At 28.6% G+C, this 17,555-nt stretch overlaps 1 protein-coding gene across 4 annotated transcripts in view; it reads left to right on the top strand.

Moving 5' to 3' along the window:
- LOC113553070 (monocarboxylate transporter 10) overlaps positions 1–17,555 on the top strand; it is a 312,565-nt gene that overhangs the window by 218,278 nt on the left and 76,732 nt on the right. Inside the window, exons 1-2 of one of the 4 annotated variants that reach the window (XM_026956206.2) lie at positions 6,240–6,531; positions 8,126–8,528. The exons of 2 other annotated variants lie outside the window; for them this stretch is intronic. In XM_026956206.2, coding sequence (XP_026812007.1) covers positions 8,264–8,528 — 265 coding nt within the window. In that variant the 5' untranslated portion in view covers positions 6,240–6,531; positions 8,126–8,263. Of the gene's footprint in view, positions 1–6,239; positions 6,532–8,112; positions 8,529–17,555 lie in introns of those variants that run through there. One more of the 4 variants, XM_026956207.2, reaches the window with a different exon arrangement.

Raw genomic sequence — 17,555 nt, 5'->3', positions numbered from 1 at the left:
TTTTTATAATTTTTTTTTTTTTTTAATTGGCAGCATAATAAATGCATTCATGTTATATGCACACTAACATTATGTAATAACGTAATAGCACATCTACAGATTGTTTTTTTTTTTTTATAAAATAAATATAATATGTACTTAATTAATTTTGAGTATATTTTTTATGTACAAAATATAAAAATTATTATGATCGGTAAATATACTTACTTATTTTATACAATTTTGTATATTATGAAATATATTTCTAAATATATATGTAAAAATTGGTACCATTCATTCATAAATAATTTAAAACATTTGATGTTATAAAATTGTCAGGTCAATATGAAAATATACTTTTGTTTTAAATAATACATTTTATATTAAAATAAAATAGTATAATTGTCAAAACTATTTGAACTTTTCAATACTTATATATTATACAATTTATATAAATATTATAAATTGGTATGAAGTATTTCAGCTGGTTAAATTCACACATTAATTTGTTTAATAAAATTTACATTTTCATATACATATTTTTACAAGCAAAAAAAATAAATCCAGATTGTAGTTTTCCAAACATCAATTTCATTTAATGTATTACTTACAAAATAAAAAAGCAAAGTTACGAGTTTGTCAGAAATATCCCAACCAGAGAAGAAGCGTATTCACATGACATAAAATAATAAATACAGTTTGGTGTCTGTGAACTGTCATTGCGGTTGGGGGAGATAGGAACCGTTAAAACATCTCTAAAATGGTAAAATACGTATTGGACCAAAAATACGGAACTTCTGCGTTAGGCTCGTTGGCGCCAAAGCTAGTTCATAAATAATAACTACATGAATAAAAATAAAAATGCCTTTTTTTTCTGTTATGTAAAAGGACTATAATATACAGATTGGTTGGACTGTGCTGTACTCGATAAGTTTATGTTGTTGTTAATATTATTATTACGATCTGGTCATTGGACCGAAATAGTAAATCGAATAAGTAAATAACCGTACAATATATAAATACGTTACGTATTTCATCTTTCGTGGTTATATGGCTTATCGGTGTTCAAAATATAGTATAGTATCTGCTTGCATATTATTATAAACACAGTGAAAAATTTATTATAACAAATATACGTCGCACAAAAGCTACCGGCAGGCTACGTACAGGACAGAATTTCGTTGGTTTTTAGCAAAACTTCTTTGGTGCCAAAACCAAAAACAGACTAACAAATCAACAGCATATGGAAACGTTGAAAGTTTAAACTGTATTATAACTTGTACAACCGAATAAACGGTGTGAAGCTTGTGTATGTTCACATATTATACTCATTTTAGAATTTATTTCTATTTTATTATATAAACCTTCGATAACGAAGTATAATAAAATAATTTTATACTACATTGTAGCATTTTTTTATGCTATTTGTGTTTGTATACTTTGGTTTTTTTTTTATGTAAGTTTAACGTTTAACATTTTCTCTTTTTTTTCAGGTAAGTGATTGGATTTCTATTGCTATATCCATACATTGTTGCAATTTCAGACTGATCGTTTAAGGTATTTTGTATGTTTCATCGTTTTTATTTTTAAGTAGCTTCTAACGATTTTTCCTAAAATATAATTGACATTTTAAAGTATGTGTTAGTTTTTAGAGTGTAAGAATAATATCATTATTCAATTTTAGGAATAATCATCTACCCACTTGCCTAAGCACCTATAACCTATACATTTATTTAAAATCAATTTTGTAGATAAATGTGTATTAGCTAGTGTCTTATTCGTCATATTAATTAGTACTTAAATGTGTTTACTACAGTTAATTATAACTATAAATTATTGACGCAAATTAATATAATTACTTTTTTAAAGTATTATTATTATCAATGATTGATAGTATTGATTGAACGTTTTAAATCAATAGAACAATTAAAATAACCTCGACAATTACAGTTAAGTTCCTATTCCAAAGCAATGTAACACAAATCGCACACAAACTATTACATATTATACTTTGGATATCGTTGTCGTCATAACGTCGTTGAATAAAAATAATATTATACAGACAAAGAAAGGATATCATGTTTTCGGAATTATCATTCATGCGGTTACGTTTCCGTTTAGTTAAGCAACCGTGTCGATAGAAGAAGAAAATAATATTGTGCTTCCGTTGAGTATAATATAGAGAATTCTCATTTTGTGGAATGCCTACCGTGCACGTGCTCGAGGAATTTAATTAAAAATACCTTCATATGCTCGACCATAAATGCAACGGGAAATTAAACAAACCGTAGTTTCCGTCGAATTTAAGGATAATATATGGCGATAGGGTTGTATAAAAATTGCTGACAGGTATTAACCGATCTTCTACCGTCTCCCGGCTTGTCACCACTCGTCCCGACAATCTATATGTTTTTAGTCGTCGCTTTTTTATCTACCTATACGGCACTTTTTTCGAAATTGTTCGTGTATGATACTGCATATATACGCACAATATATTGTGTGTTTTTATTTAATGTATTATATATTATGTGCGCACATTTTTTGATTTTTTTTTTTTCGACGATACATTAAAATTTCTCATATCTTATACGATTATATAATATTATGTATACGGGCATAAATCATAATTATGAATTGATTTCTTCGTAGAGTGTAATATTTATATCATGCACATTGCACAAGTATATAACTCTTTGTTATAATATTAAAATAAATAATATATTTGTTTATAAATATTAAAACGTCTGTAATTAACAGACATATACGGTTAGTTATTATACTGTTTTTTCAAGAAATAGAATTTATATACACACAAGTATATCGGTACCTGTTATTATGTTTTTATTATTATTATTATTTACCCTGTAAGGCATATTATTTTATTATACGCTGTACTTATTTTCTCGTGACGGACATATAGGGCGGAGACATTAAATATACGAATGATGACGTATACGCACACTGGCGTATAGAAGCAGCCAGCCCACGGCTGTTTGATTTTCTTCTAAAACTAACAAACACGTCTATGCATCACAATTATGTATGGTAATTCTGCTTTCAGATACGGAATAGACAAATTGCTAATAATTATATTTATTTTTTCTGCTTAAATCACCGTTCTCTGGTCCGATGTATAGCGCTTACTGCATGCAAATTTTAACAATCATTATAATAGACTAGTCGTATTAATTATTCGCATAAACTCTTGGTTACAGCATATAAACTCTGCAAAACGACTTACATGAGCACATTAAACAAAACAATATTAACATGCACCTATACATGCATCGTTATAAAACGGTACATAAATAAGAGTTAGACGATTTTATGTCTTCATTATATTATACTTTGTAAGATAATAAGTACCTATATATATATATATATATATATAAATGTAATATAAATAAATATTGTTTTGAAAAAAAAACCGATCATAATATTACAATTATGTCTAATTAAAAAGAAATAATGCATGATTATAATAAATAAAATATGAAGTATTTTTTTCTATACATACAAACAACAGCAGTTATGTAGGTACTAGGTACTTATAATTTTACTTTATTTTTACTCACTGTCGTTCGAGGTCGCTATTTAAATTACCACTTTCGTGTACATTATTAGAAATAAGTTGCTAAAAAAGAAATTACAAAGTCCGAATGGGGTCAAATCCGCTTTATAATTTTTTGGTTTTTTTTTTTATTATTCGCTATTTATTACCTTGTTGTTTTTAGCGTCAATTATAAGGATTTCTGATGACTATACACGCACATGCCCCATTTGGAACCTTTAACCTTGGGGTTAAAGTTCGTTACGGTCAGTGTCTAATTTAAACACATTCAGTAATAATTAGCATTTCATCTTTAACATATTTGTACCTATTGTTTCGTAGACAACAAAATTATCTCATCACTCTCAAGTCACACAATTTATAAATAGTTTGAAAATTTTCAGCTGTTTAAAATTACAGTTTTTACATAAAAATACAAAATCAATTACCAGTTTGATATCACATAATAATGATGTTTACAATGTTCTAAATATTCGAGTCGTAATTTTTTACTCTAAAATGTATGTTGATGACGAGAAATTGAATTGATAATTATCAATTGGTTTCTTGTGTTTTAAAACATAATTACATACAATTTAAATTAATTCGAAAATGATATATTAATTATACCACCTGATATACTTTTTTGATTAGTGTAGCTATGTTTGTACATGGTCCATTCCTCATCCACATGAACTCGTTATAAAAAAAAAAAAACTTACTATTCCAGTCACATATGATATCCATTATAGATTATCAATGTGTTATTTTCATATTTATATTCTAATTAAAACATTAAAACTTAATCAATAAAAGCATTATGATATTTTTTAAACTGTCGGTAACAGGCGAACTATTGTAATAATTATTGTATAGTTTCCCTGTCAATATTGATTATTATTAAATTACAACTATACATTATAACTGAAACTATTAAGGCGATTGAAGAAAGTAATTTTGAATGTATACAGTCTTAGGTATTTACTAAAAAAATTGCATTCTTCCTAAAACGTTTATTTTTCCTGTGTTGCTTAATATTTTTTGAAACAGCAAGATGTGATGAATACTTTTTTTTTCTTCAATTATATTTTCTATACTATTTTCTATACTGTGTCATGTGAGCTATTTACTTACCTACGTATCGTATCCCCAGGCATATCTAATAATGAAAAAAAGAGATGAACTACATACAAAATATTTTGTCATATATATATATGTGTATATAAATAATTTTATAAATTGATAAAATACAAAATAAAATACTCATAGCTTTAAAAAGGAATAAACCATAAACATTATATTATTAAATATTGTAGTTAGGCATTTTAAGTTATTTTAAATATTACAATTACTTACACATATTAGTTAATATAAACGATAAGGACTCTTCAAAACAGTTTTTTGGGGTAGTGCCTAAGCCCTTACATTTTATAGCCCTCTTATTTTTATCAGTCACTGGCTGTGTATGAGTTGTATCCATATTATCGTGACATTGAAAAAGTAACATAATTATATAGTAGCAACTACCAACCGATATATTATTATAACGGCACTATTACAATATGCGCGCGTTGAGACTTGAGATTAATTTTATGCCAAATAACTGTGCTATGATATCGCATAATAATAATTAATAGCAACGGTATTTATGTTGAATACACCTCAAAACTATTATAATTTACGATTATTAACTAACCATTCATTAGCCAATTCTCGCCACTACGGTTTAGTTTTTGGCTAATAGTCATAATATCGTCGTTTATAACGTTTAGAAGAACATATTGTAATGTATTCATTTGCAGAGTCATAAATATTAAATGTCAACCTTATTTATTGGATTTATTTTACGTGGTATTCGCAAATCTATCGTCAGTGCAAAACAACTATAATAGGTTATATTTAAACGAATGTTATCGTCACATCAGCAGCCGTTTTTATTATACGAATTACGACGGACTTTCAAGCGAACGACTAGTCAGACCTAGTCACACTGTCAACTCAAGTCTTCGGCACGATCGCATAAACTAACTTTGAACTTTGACTTTATAAGTGTGTGTGCATCCACGCACTAGACTGTGTAACGGACAAAGGCACCAAATCGTGAAAACGAAAAAAGTCAGAAAATCGTTTCATGACGCATAGCATTATAATATGCTCGTACAAACACGATAACCATATAATATTATTATTATAATACACGCCGCAAACATAAAATTATTTTAACACTGTACACGAGCAGTAACTCGCACTCATATTCCGGTCAGCTATGTATTTAAAAAGAAGTGTTATGTGTGGAAAGGCCCCGTCAGGCCTTGAGGTTTTTTTTTTAATTGTATTTACAATAATACAATTGTCGAATAAACGTAATAAATAAAATTTAAAATTATAAAATAAATTATTAATCGTACCCCTCCCCCCCCCTTGATCGGACTTAAGATACGCCACTGATTCGGAGACACGCTGTAAAACCAAGACATCCGATAATAATTATAATTATCATATATAGTTGGCCACTTCTCCCTCTGGTCCCCCCCAAAGAGAGCAATCAAGATCTTATAAAATAATATTTATTATTATAATGCTCACCGCGCGATGGTGAGGGAGGTTTGTGCTGCCGCCGACGTTGCCGCCGCGATCGCAGCCGCCGCCGCCGCCGCTGTCGTTCGAAGCTCGCAACCAGTGAGCAACACTCCAGTCTCGATTACACTGCCGTCGCGTTCGCCCTGACGGTCACCAGTGTGCGTCCGCGGTGGACATTTTTTTCGCTCATCGCGGTGTGCCGCCTGTCATTTTTCTACCTTTTCGTGGTTATATATAAATATATACCTACGTATACGACAGTGATATCTGACGATGACATGTGCGCGCGATTCGTTAATTTTTTAAGACCCAATTAGGATTTTGAAAGAAAAAAATATAATATTTCGTTCTAGTGCGGAAAATCACTGGTTTTCAGCTATAAATGGACCAAATAACGTGGGCCCAGTTTCCACGTCCATGAGGTAATCCGCAGACCACATTTGGCATTGCTTCATCTTTATATTATCATAATAATATGTGTCTGTCGACGGCGTGTGCACGCGATCTGTCTGCTGTTTCGGAACCGATTTCGATACAAGCACAAAAATTTAATTTTTTTTTTTTTTATGTTTTTGACTTATTTCGTTCGTGTCATATTCCGATTAAAATCCGGTTTTATTACTTTGCCGATCGTCCTTTCTAGATCACCGTTGATCCAATGGCCAATATTTTTTTCCATCGTGCTGTGTAAACCGGGTTCAATTTCTTGTTATATTCGAGTTCGTACCACCAAATTCACCCAAGTAAAGACATTTTTAAAAATATCTTGTTACAGTAATTTTTTTTTCAATAGGCACGTTTTTTATTTTCATATTTTATCATGTCTATATTATACTTTTTACGAGTTCTATTTAAAATTGTCGAGTAATTTGTTAACAGATTGTTCATTATAAATATCTATATTATTATATAAATGTTTTAATAGCTTATATTTCAAACTTGTTTCATATATTACTTTTAATATTATTATAATATCTGAAATATGTATAATAAAAATCACGATAAATCATTTTTGATATCGATCTTAAGTTAATTGTGTTTATATTATGATTTTAATGCATTTCTTGTTTAAATAATAAATTAACTGTATCATATAAAAGAGAAATCCTTTGTGTAATTCGTAATTTAAGTATCAATAGACGTTAATAAAATAATAAAATATATGATACAATCTTGGTGATACTTTCCACTATCATGCGTATATGGTATGGAAGAATCTCTTGAAATGAATATTTAGGTAAATAACGTAGATACAAAGTGTCGATATTAAGTCTTTTATTTTAGCTATGATGAGTTAATTCGTTACAATATTTTTTTTCGAAAATAAGCCTCGTGGATAATAAAAAACGCAGTAAAAAACAGACAAACAGGTTTTGCGGATGTAACGATGAACGTTCAGGTTGGGATGCAGGAGGATAACAATAATTGCGTTTCAATATACACGCCCCCCAGGCCGAGTTTCTTTTGATTCATTAATTTGGTTAGTTGAAAACAGATCAATTCCCAAGTTTTGTAACATTCGGATCGTGCACACGTCACACTTATATTTAGCAGTCGGCTATATTCATTTTATAAATATATTATAACCATTCTGGAAGATGGTTTGTATACGATCCTCAAAAAGATATTACTGAAGAAATTTATGGCATAAAAAACAATCATATAAGAAATATAATATGGATAATATAAATGCTTGTGTTTTAATAACTTATATGCGTTAATTATGTATTGGAAAAATGACCAATATTTTAGCGTAAAATATCCCTATACAAGCAAAAAAAAAAAAAAATTACTAATTTATTTTACATAATTTTTATTGATCTATAATATTAATATAAGTATATCATTATTATTCTTAGTTCAACTCCCATGGTATTTTTTCCATATTTCATTAGACAAATGTGTAACTTTGAGTACATTTTTTTATGCCATACATTTTTTTCATTATATACTTCCTAATTATATATCACTCGCTTTTGTCAAATCGCCGGTAATTACGATAGATCCGTATTACAGTCGGCTTTACTCGAGCAACAGCTGCAGGGGCGGTGGCTGCAGTGGTGACGAAAACGAACGGCCTACATAGTCGGTCGCCACGTAGCATCAGTGGTGGACCAGTGGCGACCGAACGGCAAACCAACCAGTGGCGGTAGAATGGCACACATGGAAGCTGACTTGGATTCGGGGCTGGCGACGTGCAGCGACCTGCCCAGTTGCAGTGAAGTGCTGTGTCCGGTGGTGGTCAAAACCGAAGTACCAACTCTCAAGCAGCACTACTACCCCGAAGGTGGTTGGGGATGGATCATCGTGGCCGTATCGTTTGCTGTGCATGTTCTCAACATAGGGCTGCACATGTCTTCAGGTGTCATGCTTCCGATTGTCGCGCGCAATTTCCCTCATGCTTCTTTTGGATCGGCAGGTTAGCTTCGTAAACGTAACATAATACTATACTTACTTACGTCAATGTATGAACGCGCATATATCCCGAATTGTAATAGCTAGGGCTTGAATTTATATATATTTATGCCACCAAAATATGTACAATATGTGCTAAAAAACTCAAAATATGTATTTTAAAAATATGATTTATTTATTCGTATTAAATTAAATACTATACCCATATGAGTTTCTAATGAAACAAATTATATTTTAAATAGTAAAATTACAAAATATAAATAAAAAAAGATAAAAAAAAAAAATTAATTATCTTGATTACAAAATATTTTCAAATTTAAAAGAACATAATAATTATTGGCATTTAACTAAGTTCTCATCTGGTTACAATAATTGGTTGTGGAGAGAGGCTTAAATCCGGGTATATAATATTATTTTTAAATATTTCTATACGAATAGGAGCTTTTAAAAATATCTTTTGAACTGTAGATATTATTAATTCGTCTACTTTTGTAAATGTTGATCGGGTGGTTTCTACTATTCGGTGAAATTCGTGTACTAAACACATTAAATGGATCATTTAATGAAAAATTGTCGAAATATGTAGCAAAAATGGAATTATTGAGTAATATGTAAAAATATGTACTTATATAAATATGTAAAAATACTAAAAACATGTAAAATAAAATATAGTTCATTTAATTGGAAATCCCTTGAAACGAATTTATCACTCACCTAAATTAATTTCTCAAGTCACAGTAAAAATATATATTTACATATAAATCCGAGCCTTAATAATAACATATATTAAATAATATTGGATATTATAATAATTTTAAACAAAATAAACGATGCACATTATTATATGACATTCAAACGAATGTAATGTAGAGGCTATATGTCTATATCACGTTACGTTTCTGATTTCATTTTTATAAAATTGTTGATTTCTTTCTCCTTTAACAAAAAAAAAAAAAAAGTAAAAATATATTGAAAATTCCATAGATGTATTTGAAAGAAATACAAAAAAAAAAATAGTTTAGGTGCATAAAAATAATCACACATTCAATATATGTTTATTAAATATGGGTACTCTACTACTCTTATCTTTCATTTAATGGTAATTTTGAAAAAATTGCAAAATTCATTCAATATTTTAGCATTATCAACCTACTTTATATATCATATTAGTTCTAGTCCTAGTTATTATTATTAACCTACTAGTTGTAGGTTATAAGGAACTTCGGTGATATAAATACTGCAATGTTATTGTACCTTTATTTTAGACAACACATTGGTATATAGCTAGCTATATACCAAAATTCTTAAAAATGTTATGGTTGTTACAGATGAGTGAGCATAGTTGTTTAACATTAAATTTATTGGTTTTATTTTTTATTTGAATTTGAATTTACGATTTTAAGATTTGTTTTTTGTACTTTTTTTATACAAACATTTCATTTTATTTTTATTTTCATCGATATTATCTGCCATCAATAAGTCATTCACTTTATTTTTAACATATTATTTAATATTATACCTATCCCTATACTTTTATTAATATTGTTTTATAGCTTTTCAACATGTATTAACATGTTTTATTTTTAATTTATTAATTAAACACTCGCCCTTCGATCATTTTCTGTGCATATATTTAGTAATTTTAATACATATTCTTGGATTCTGATTCACAATATTTATTAAACTCATAAAACCATATTAAAAATACGTTCATACATTTGAAGTTCGATTTAAAATATCTTTCTATTAGTGGCAGGTATTAACTTTATATCTGAATGGTGAATAAAATTAATTCGAAAATATATAAACTTGGATTCCGGATATCCCCGACATTTTATTACTATGAATATTGTTCCCATCAAACCAACCCGTCGCATTATAATATCCAGAGCTATTATACACAAACAAATATTATTTATATGAAGTATTTTACCTGTTTATTAGAATTTACGTCACTCGTATTCCAGAATTCCTTCAGTGATGTTCATTATTTGATCTAATCGTCAGCCAACGGCGTATTTGCGACGAAACGTCAATGACTTCCGATTCGATGTACTTAGTTAAAATTTACCATCGGTTTAAACTATTGAAGCTTTCAGCACAGCATACACGAAACAACAAACTTCGTCCCGGATCCCTGAAACCCACCCCCTTACATGTTACGTGACTTATTGTCTGACAACCCACTACTATATACTACACATAATACATATATACAAATATAAATATATATGTATATATATATGTGTGTGTGTACGTGTAAGCTATACTTTTAACTTCGAAATCTTGAAAGAGAGTAATCACGTTCGGAAAATCCTGAAAAGTAACACAATTTGTTGGTACAGCACCATATACAATTATCTACTATTATGTGATACTTTTAATAAGAATTAGGCATTAAGAATTGATTAATTATTTAATTAAATTTTTTACCATGTTTTTGGATAAATAGCAAATGTTTTTAAGTACCTAATATAATTTGCTTAATTGGAATATTGTAGATATTTTCATTCATAATTTCAGAAATACTCAAAAATATATTGTTTTGGAGTATTATTTATTGAAAATACACTTTTATTATAATGTTAATTAAATATTGATAGTGGATTTAAAAAAAAATAAGATATTTTAAATACTACTATTTGTATTTATTTATTTATCTTAAATTTATTATCCTAAACAATTTTTGAAACTTGCATATTGTAAGACTTATTGAGGTAAAAATAAAAAATTGTATGCATTTATATTATAACATAATATACATATACATATCTTGGCGAAATCGCTTAAAACTGCACCTTGTTTTTATGCTGCTTATGCATCAGACACATTATAGGGCTATATTATATTATGCCAGTGACTCGTTTTTTATCTTTAAATCGTTATCGATCGTGTAGGATAGTAACATTCATATAAAACATATTATACACGATATACGAACGATAAGTACTGTAGTCTATAGCTGATATTATCCTCAAGAGATAATCGATGATTGTATCGTTTGAGCAACTATCTGCACGACTTAGTACTCCAACGGTATTCAGTGACTTTTAAACACTAATGTGGTTTATTATATTTCAATTTAATATGCGTATTTTTATGGTTGATGAATATTAATAACGATAAGAAGTTTATAATGTTTTACGATCGATTTGATCTAGTTTTATGTGATGTATTCATAAATAATTACCACTGCAATATATGTTCTGAACGAGACTGTAATATTTAGTTTAAATTACATTGGCAAAGAAAAAACGACAACGACTTGAAATTCACTTTCTTACATTTCTCGAGTAACTTTTACAGTTTAGGAAGGAAAAGGGGGAAAAACCTTAAATATTTTTCGAACGATATAAAATATCCCCGATATTATATAATGTTTATATGTATATATTTATTTATAATAAATTATCTAAACAAAATATTATAAAAGCTTAAGAAATTAATTTTATTATTATTATTATTATTTGGTAAACCATTAAATATTCCGTCTATATTGCACGTCTATATTGTACAGTGATTTGAATTCATAAGAAAATTGAAACAAACGGTGGTGCAATAAAAATTGTTCGCAATATTATTATTTACACGCGTATTTTGTTCTACGTATACAAGAGAATTTTTTTTCTCTACAAAATATATGACTTATATAATATATTAGGTGTTTATTACAACGATGTTTTTATTGCGTAGGCTTAACATAGGTTCATCAGCAGATTAAGGCTCGGTGTTCGTCCGTGTTATTGTTATGTATTATGTAAATAAGTGTGTATAATGTATACACATATTAATATACAAGCGGGGCACTTAGGCAAGTAAGTACGATCAGATGAAACCGCGTTTGATTTATACAGACATATTGTTATATAATATATATTTAGGACCAACTGTAATAAATTGTCGGTCGAGTTACAATGAAAGTGTTTCCTCATAGTTAAACTATTATAATGCACATGTTATACATATTGCAATATTATACCTAACCGTTCTGTGCACAGAGTATGATAATGTATTAATAATACAATATTATATTCTACGACGCGGAATAAATGACCATTTTATTATCCCGATTTGATATTTCAATTATATTCTTAGCACACAGCAGCAGTAAAAGATGCACTCGCCGTCACGATGCTCTTTCGAACTTTGAAATTTTGGGTAATTTTTGGACTCCGTGTGTCCTCTTGTATTTTTTTTTTTGTTCCTTTTGCAATTTTTTTTCCCATTCGACGCGTCCTTTGAAAGGTTCCGGGGAACGGAGCGATTATGGTAATTTTCGATGGAAAAAAATATGTATATAACCGACGTGTAAAACTCCTAGTACCCTCGGGGGCAATGGCGGCCCATTAGATGGTTCGTTTGATTCGGAAATAATTATACGTCTCGTGCGCACGCGGCGGAATGAAGAAACGTTAGCGCGTAAATAATAACGACGACTATATTGCTATACACGATATATTAATACTTTAATATATATATATTTACATGTATGGCCCGAAAATGTTTTGACAATTTTATTTTACCGTCCCTCAATATCAAATACAGAGATATAGTGAGTGTGATTGTGAGTGTGGATGTGAGTGTGTGTGAGAGAGAGAGAGAGAGAGAGAGAGCGAGAGAGTGAGCGTAAAACACGGAGAGAGATCAATTTGGATTATTTTTACGCGTTTTGTATTTTGTATTTTTTTTTTTCGAGCTATCTCAATCGGTTGGTTGGGTAAGGTTGTCGAGAACGTGATTCTGTCGTGATTTATGCTGTTCTATAAATAATAGCTGTATTTCCCAATGTGTATAATGATGACATATATACCGCCGCAAAATATTGACGCGATCAATAAAATACTAATATCTTGTATTATCGAGAAAACCATTTTTGCGGCCTATACTTAATAACACACCGAGCACCAGAGCTACCCGAGTCACGTACGTTCCTACGTCAGTACGTAATATTGTTTTAAGAATAACGTCGTGTAACGACAATATGTGATTTGAAAATAATAATATAATTTCTCCAGTTTACTGTAAAATTGGTAATTCGTGGAATCTAAATTTTATTTATAAAAAAAATATTTTATGCATCACAAACAATGCCGTACCAACGTATTAATTATTTGTACAGATATACCTACAACGAATAAACAATAATAATCATTTTGTTTTAATACGCCCCGTTGACACGGTAACGTTGTGGATGACGAATATACGCATCAAGCATTTGAATATGAGTCCGATACCCGTAATGCATTGTTGCATACACACATTATTTACATGTAATTTATTATTATTATATTAGTATATGTTGTGCATCACGATCGACCACTTTGTATAAACACACATAGACTAAAATCGAATCTCGATCCGTTGTGTATTATACGCTTCAGTGTGATGTATTACAATTATTATCTTACATCAGTAAGTAATTAATAATAATTGTGTGTTGTTCAGGTGATGTCGGGATACCATTGCGGTTTTCGTAGCACGTGTTTATTTATAATATTATATGAATATTTCGTATGAATACATTGTATATACATTATAATATATTATATTATTTTAATTAACAGCTATATAATACCTATGTATCATTGTTGTATTGTGGCTACTTGATTTATAATGCAATTCAGTTGTATACAGTAAGATTTGTGTCAATCCGATAACATTGATGTTCATTCATGTAATTTTAAATGTCACGTTTTTCTAATAATTCATCGGAAATGCACTTGTATCATTTGAAAATACTAAAGAAAAAAAATACGATAATAATATATTGAAAAGTAGGTGCGGACGGTACAACACTTCGATACTCATTACTCGTGGTTGTTGACCACTCGCGTCTTTTCGCTCTTCTCGAGCCAATGCGATACGTGCATTATTAATGATTATACTCTTCGATGTTTGAATACAACGATCGCCTCCGCCCTTGACATTCATAAAATGATTCTGTTCGATGACGGGTCCAACCAAAAATGATCGATATCTTATTGACAACCGATGTGACGGTAATTGTCACCTTTGTTTAATATAAACCGTTTATTAATTTAGAAATAACATTCCAAAAATGTACTTACTTTCATCTTAAAGAACACCGATATTTACCCACCCACTTTAATGTGATCAATTGCCAACTTATCAAGGTATTATTAACGTTTTTGATCGCGTTGCACTACTTCAATCACGCCAAGGATTATTACATATAAATTACAATTTATGGTATATATTATTTTTTCACACTTTGTTTGATTATGTTTGAGTCTAAATAAGATGCAATTCTGGACAAATTATGTTTTGGTTTTTGATACAAAGTGATTATAATTATAACATTAACTCATACGTGATAACACTGATAACCTTATAAATTACTACAATTCATATTAATTTAGAAAATTTTCACTTGAACATTTGTATTTTTTTTTATATATATTTCATTAACAGTTTGGTTAATTTTACCCATACCATTATTAGAATTCATGGACAAGTCAAAATTTAAAATGTTCTAGTCTATTCGTATCTATTTTAAAAGTATTTTTCATACTGACAAATTATTGATATTTTTGAAGTTTTTTCAATTAGTTAGTTTTCATGGTGCTGATAGTAATATCTCGTGACTAGAAATATTTCTCGTTTTAATGAATAGGAGAACAAAAAATGCACTAGAATAACTTAATCATATATTAATAGATTTTTGAAAAAATATAAAATTTAATTATTTGTATCACTGAGATTTAGTATTTTTGTGGAATATACAAAAGATTTAAATGTTGATTTATGTATCAATCCTATGTAATATCGAATTAATAAAAACTAGTTTTCAATCTTATTAAATTTCTTGTAATCAGATGTGTTTTACTGATAACAGATTTAGTATTTAAATGTATAATGCAGTAACATTGTTTTTTACTAATAAAATGTTTAACTTATTAATTTCCTTTACAAAATGGATACATTGTATGCACTCGTATTTGTACAGAGATGATATAATCAACAAATAAAATAAAGTTTACGGTCATAAGTTATAACCAGAAAACTTAACAGTTAAAATTTATTGTGGTATACAATGTTTTACAAATATATAGCACAAATTAAATTTAACATAATAGTATAATAATACCACAAAATATAATCTGTTCTTAAATAATGTCATATTTTTTATTATGTATTCTGGAATTCATAGATATAATAAGAATGATAAAAATAAATATTATTTTACTTTTAAAATCTTAGAAACCATTAATTTATCTATACGTTTTAAATAAATTAAAAATTAAATGAGTTTTTACGTAATATTTGCTGGTTTATTATTTCCTGAAGTTAAAGAAATAATTCATTTTTTTTTTAAATTAAATAATCTAATTTAACTATTTAATAACTGTATATTATATTATACAGTATTTGTATATAATTTATGAAGTGCTCACTTTTATGAGTAGGTAGTTAGTTATTTTATGGATAATATTAAATATTAACGCAGTATATTATTATCCGAGAAAAGAGTTAATAGTTTCGTACATGTTTATGATATAATGAATATATTATGTGCATATTTCAAAATAATCTATTTGCAATTATTCAACTTTAAACGTACATATTTAATGTTTAATGGTACGATTTATAGAACTGATAATTTATATCAAAATTTATAAAATTAATGTACAATGTACATGTATTTCATAATTGAATATTTTTGATACTTTACTTATTATAAGCACCTTTACTAAATGTTTAATTTTGGGGTTACAAATGTGATAAACGATTTACAATAATAATAAAACAAAACTTTATTTAAATTTGAGGAAGGTCAAAAACTTGTGGGTCGGTCATTCGGGGTGTCCACCCACGGTGGATATCGCAAACCTCAAAGCACGTTGGCCGATACCGAGCAAACTGAACCAAAGCCATTTGTTTTATTTGAATTTTATGCCAACAGTTTTTCTATTGAATACGTATCATAAATCAAATTTCCCCGCTCCATCCCCACTCAAAAACCGTTGACCAGTAACCAGTGTAAACGCGCCAAACCACATCTCCAGTGACCCTTGGGCTACTTCTCATCTCGTGTTTACACATTATAATATTATTATTATTATATTATAATATACATGCCGCGTAGGTTACGACAAACATTTCTATTAATATTTTGTTTCATTTTTCTTGTTTTTTCTGCCTATTTAAATGAGAATTATTTCCATAGTCGTGAGGTCCTGCAGTCAGTATAGTTTTCCTTTGAAAGACAAAAAAAAATAAAAAACACACACTAACACATATACACTTATTAACCACTTTGTAGCAAAATGCGAACATATAAATTCTCATTAAGGTTTCCACAAGCACGGTGACGTGTTTACATATTATTATTATTCGTGTTCGTTTAAAGCACTCGTTAGCAATTGTTTTGGTTTTTTTTTTTATCCTATCATTTCTAAATTAAGTGTGGTCTAATGAGTGTTTTGATAAGTTCACGATTCTGTTTGTTAGTTATATGTACCCATAACAGTTGCCAACTGTAAACGAACCGTTATTTCTAGATAGGGTGATGGAAATAAAAATAATATATATATACAGGTAAATTTGATTTTGAAGTGTTTTTCTGTGCCGCATGAACGTGTATTGTTCTACAAGATTGTGAAATTTTTAAAAAAAAATTACAATAAATACATTTCCATAAACAAATTGACTTTAATCAAAAGATTTTCGCTAAACATAAATTTGCAAACAAATCAAACAAAGTCTAATGTTTTATACCAAACATTAATATTACCTAAAACATTCAATTTAAAAAAATAAATAAACTATGTATGTATTGATAATAATTAAATTGAATTAATAAATTGTACATAGGAATTTATAGAAATAAAACAATTTTTAATAAAATATAATAAATTAAATAATGACAAAAATAATTATAGGAAGTCAGTATAGGTACATCTTCTAATTATCAAATTCTGTTTACTCAAATGTATTGACATTATTTGTATTATCCGTAATATTATTGTATTGCAATTTACTTACACAGGAAAAAATGAATTTACTGTAA

The sequence above is a fragment of the Rhopalosiphum maidis genome, chromosome 2 (genome assembly GCF_003676215.2).
Source record: "Rhopalosiphum maidis isolate BTI-1 chromosome 2, ASM367621v3, whole genome shotgun sequence".
NCBI classification, from domain to species: Eukaryota; Metazoa; Arthropoda; class Insecta; order Hemiptera; family Aphididae; genus Rhopalosiphum; species Rhopalosiphum maidis.
The sequence above is the reverse complement of the archived record's forward strand: the minus strand, read 5'-3'. Positions and strand labels throughout refer to the sequence as shown.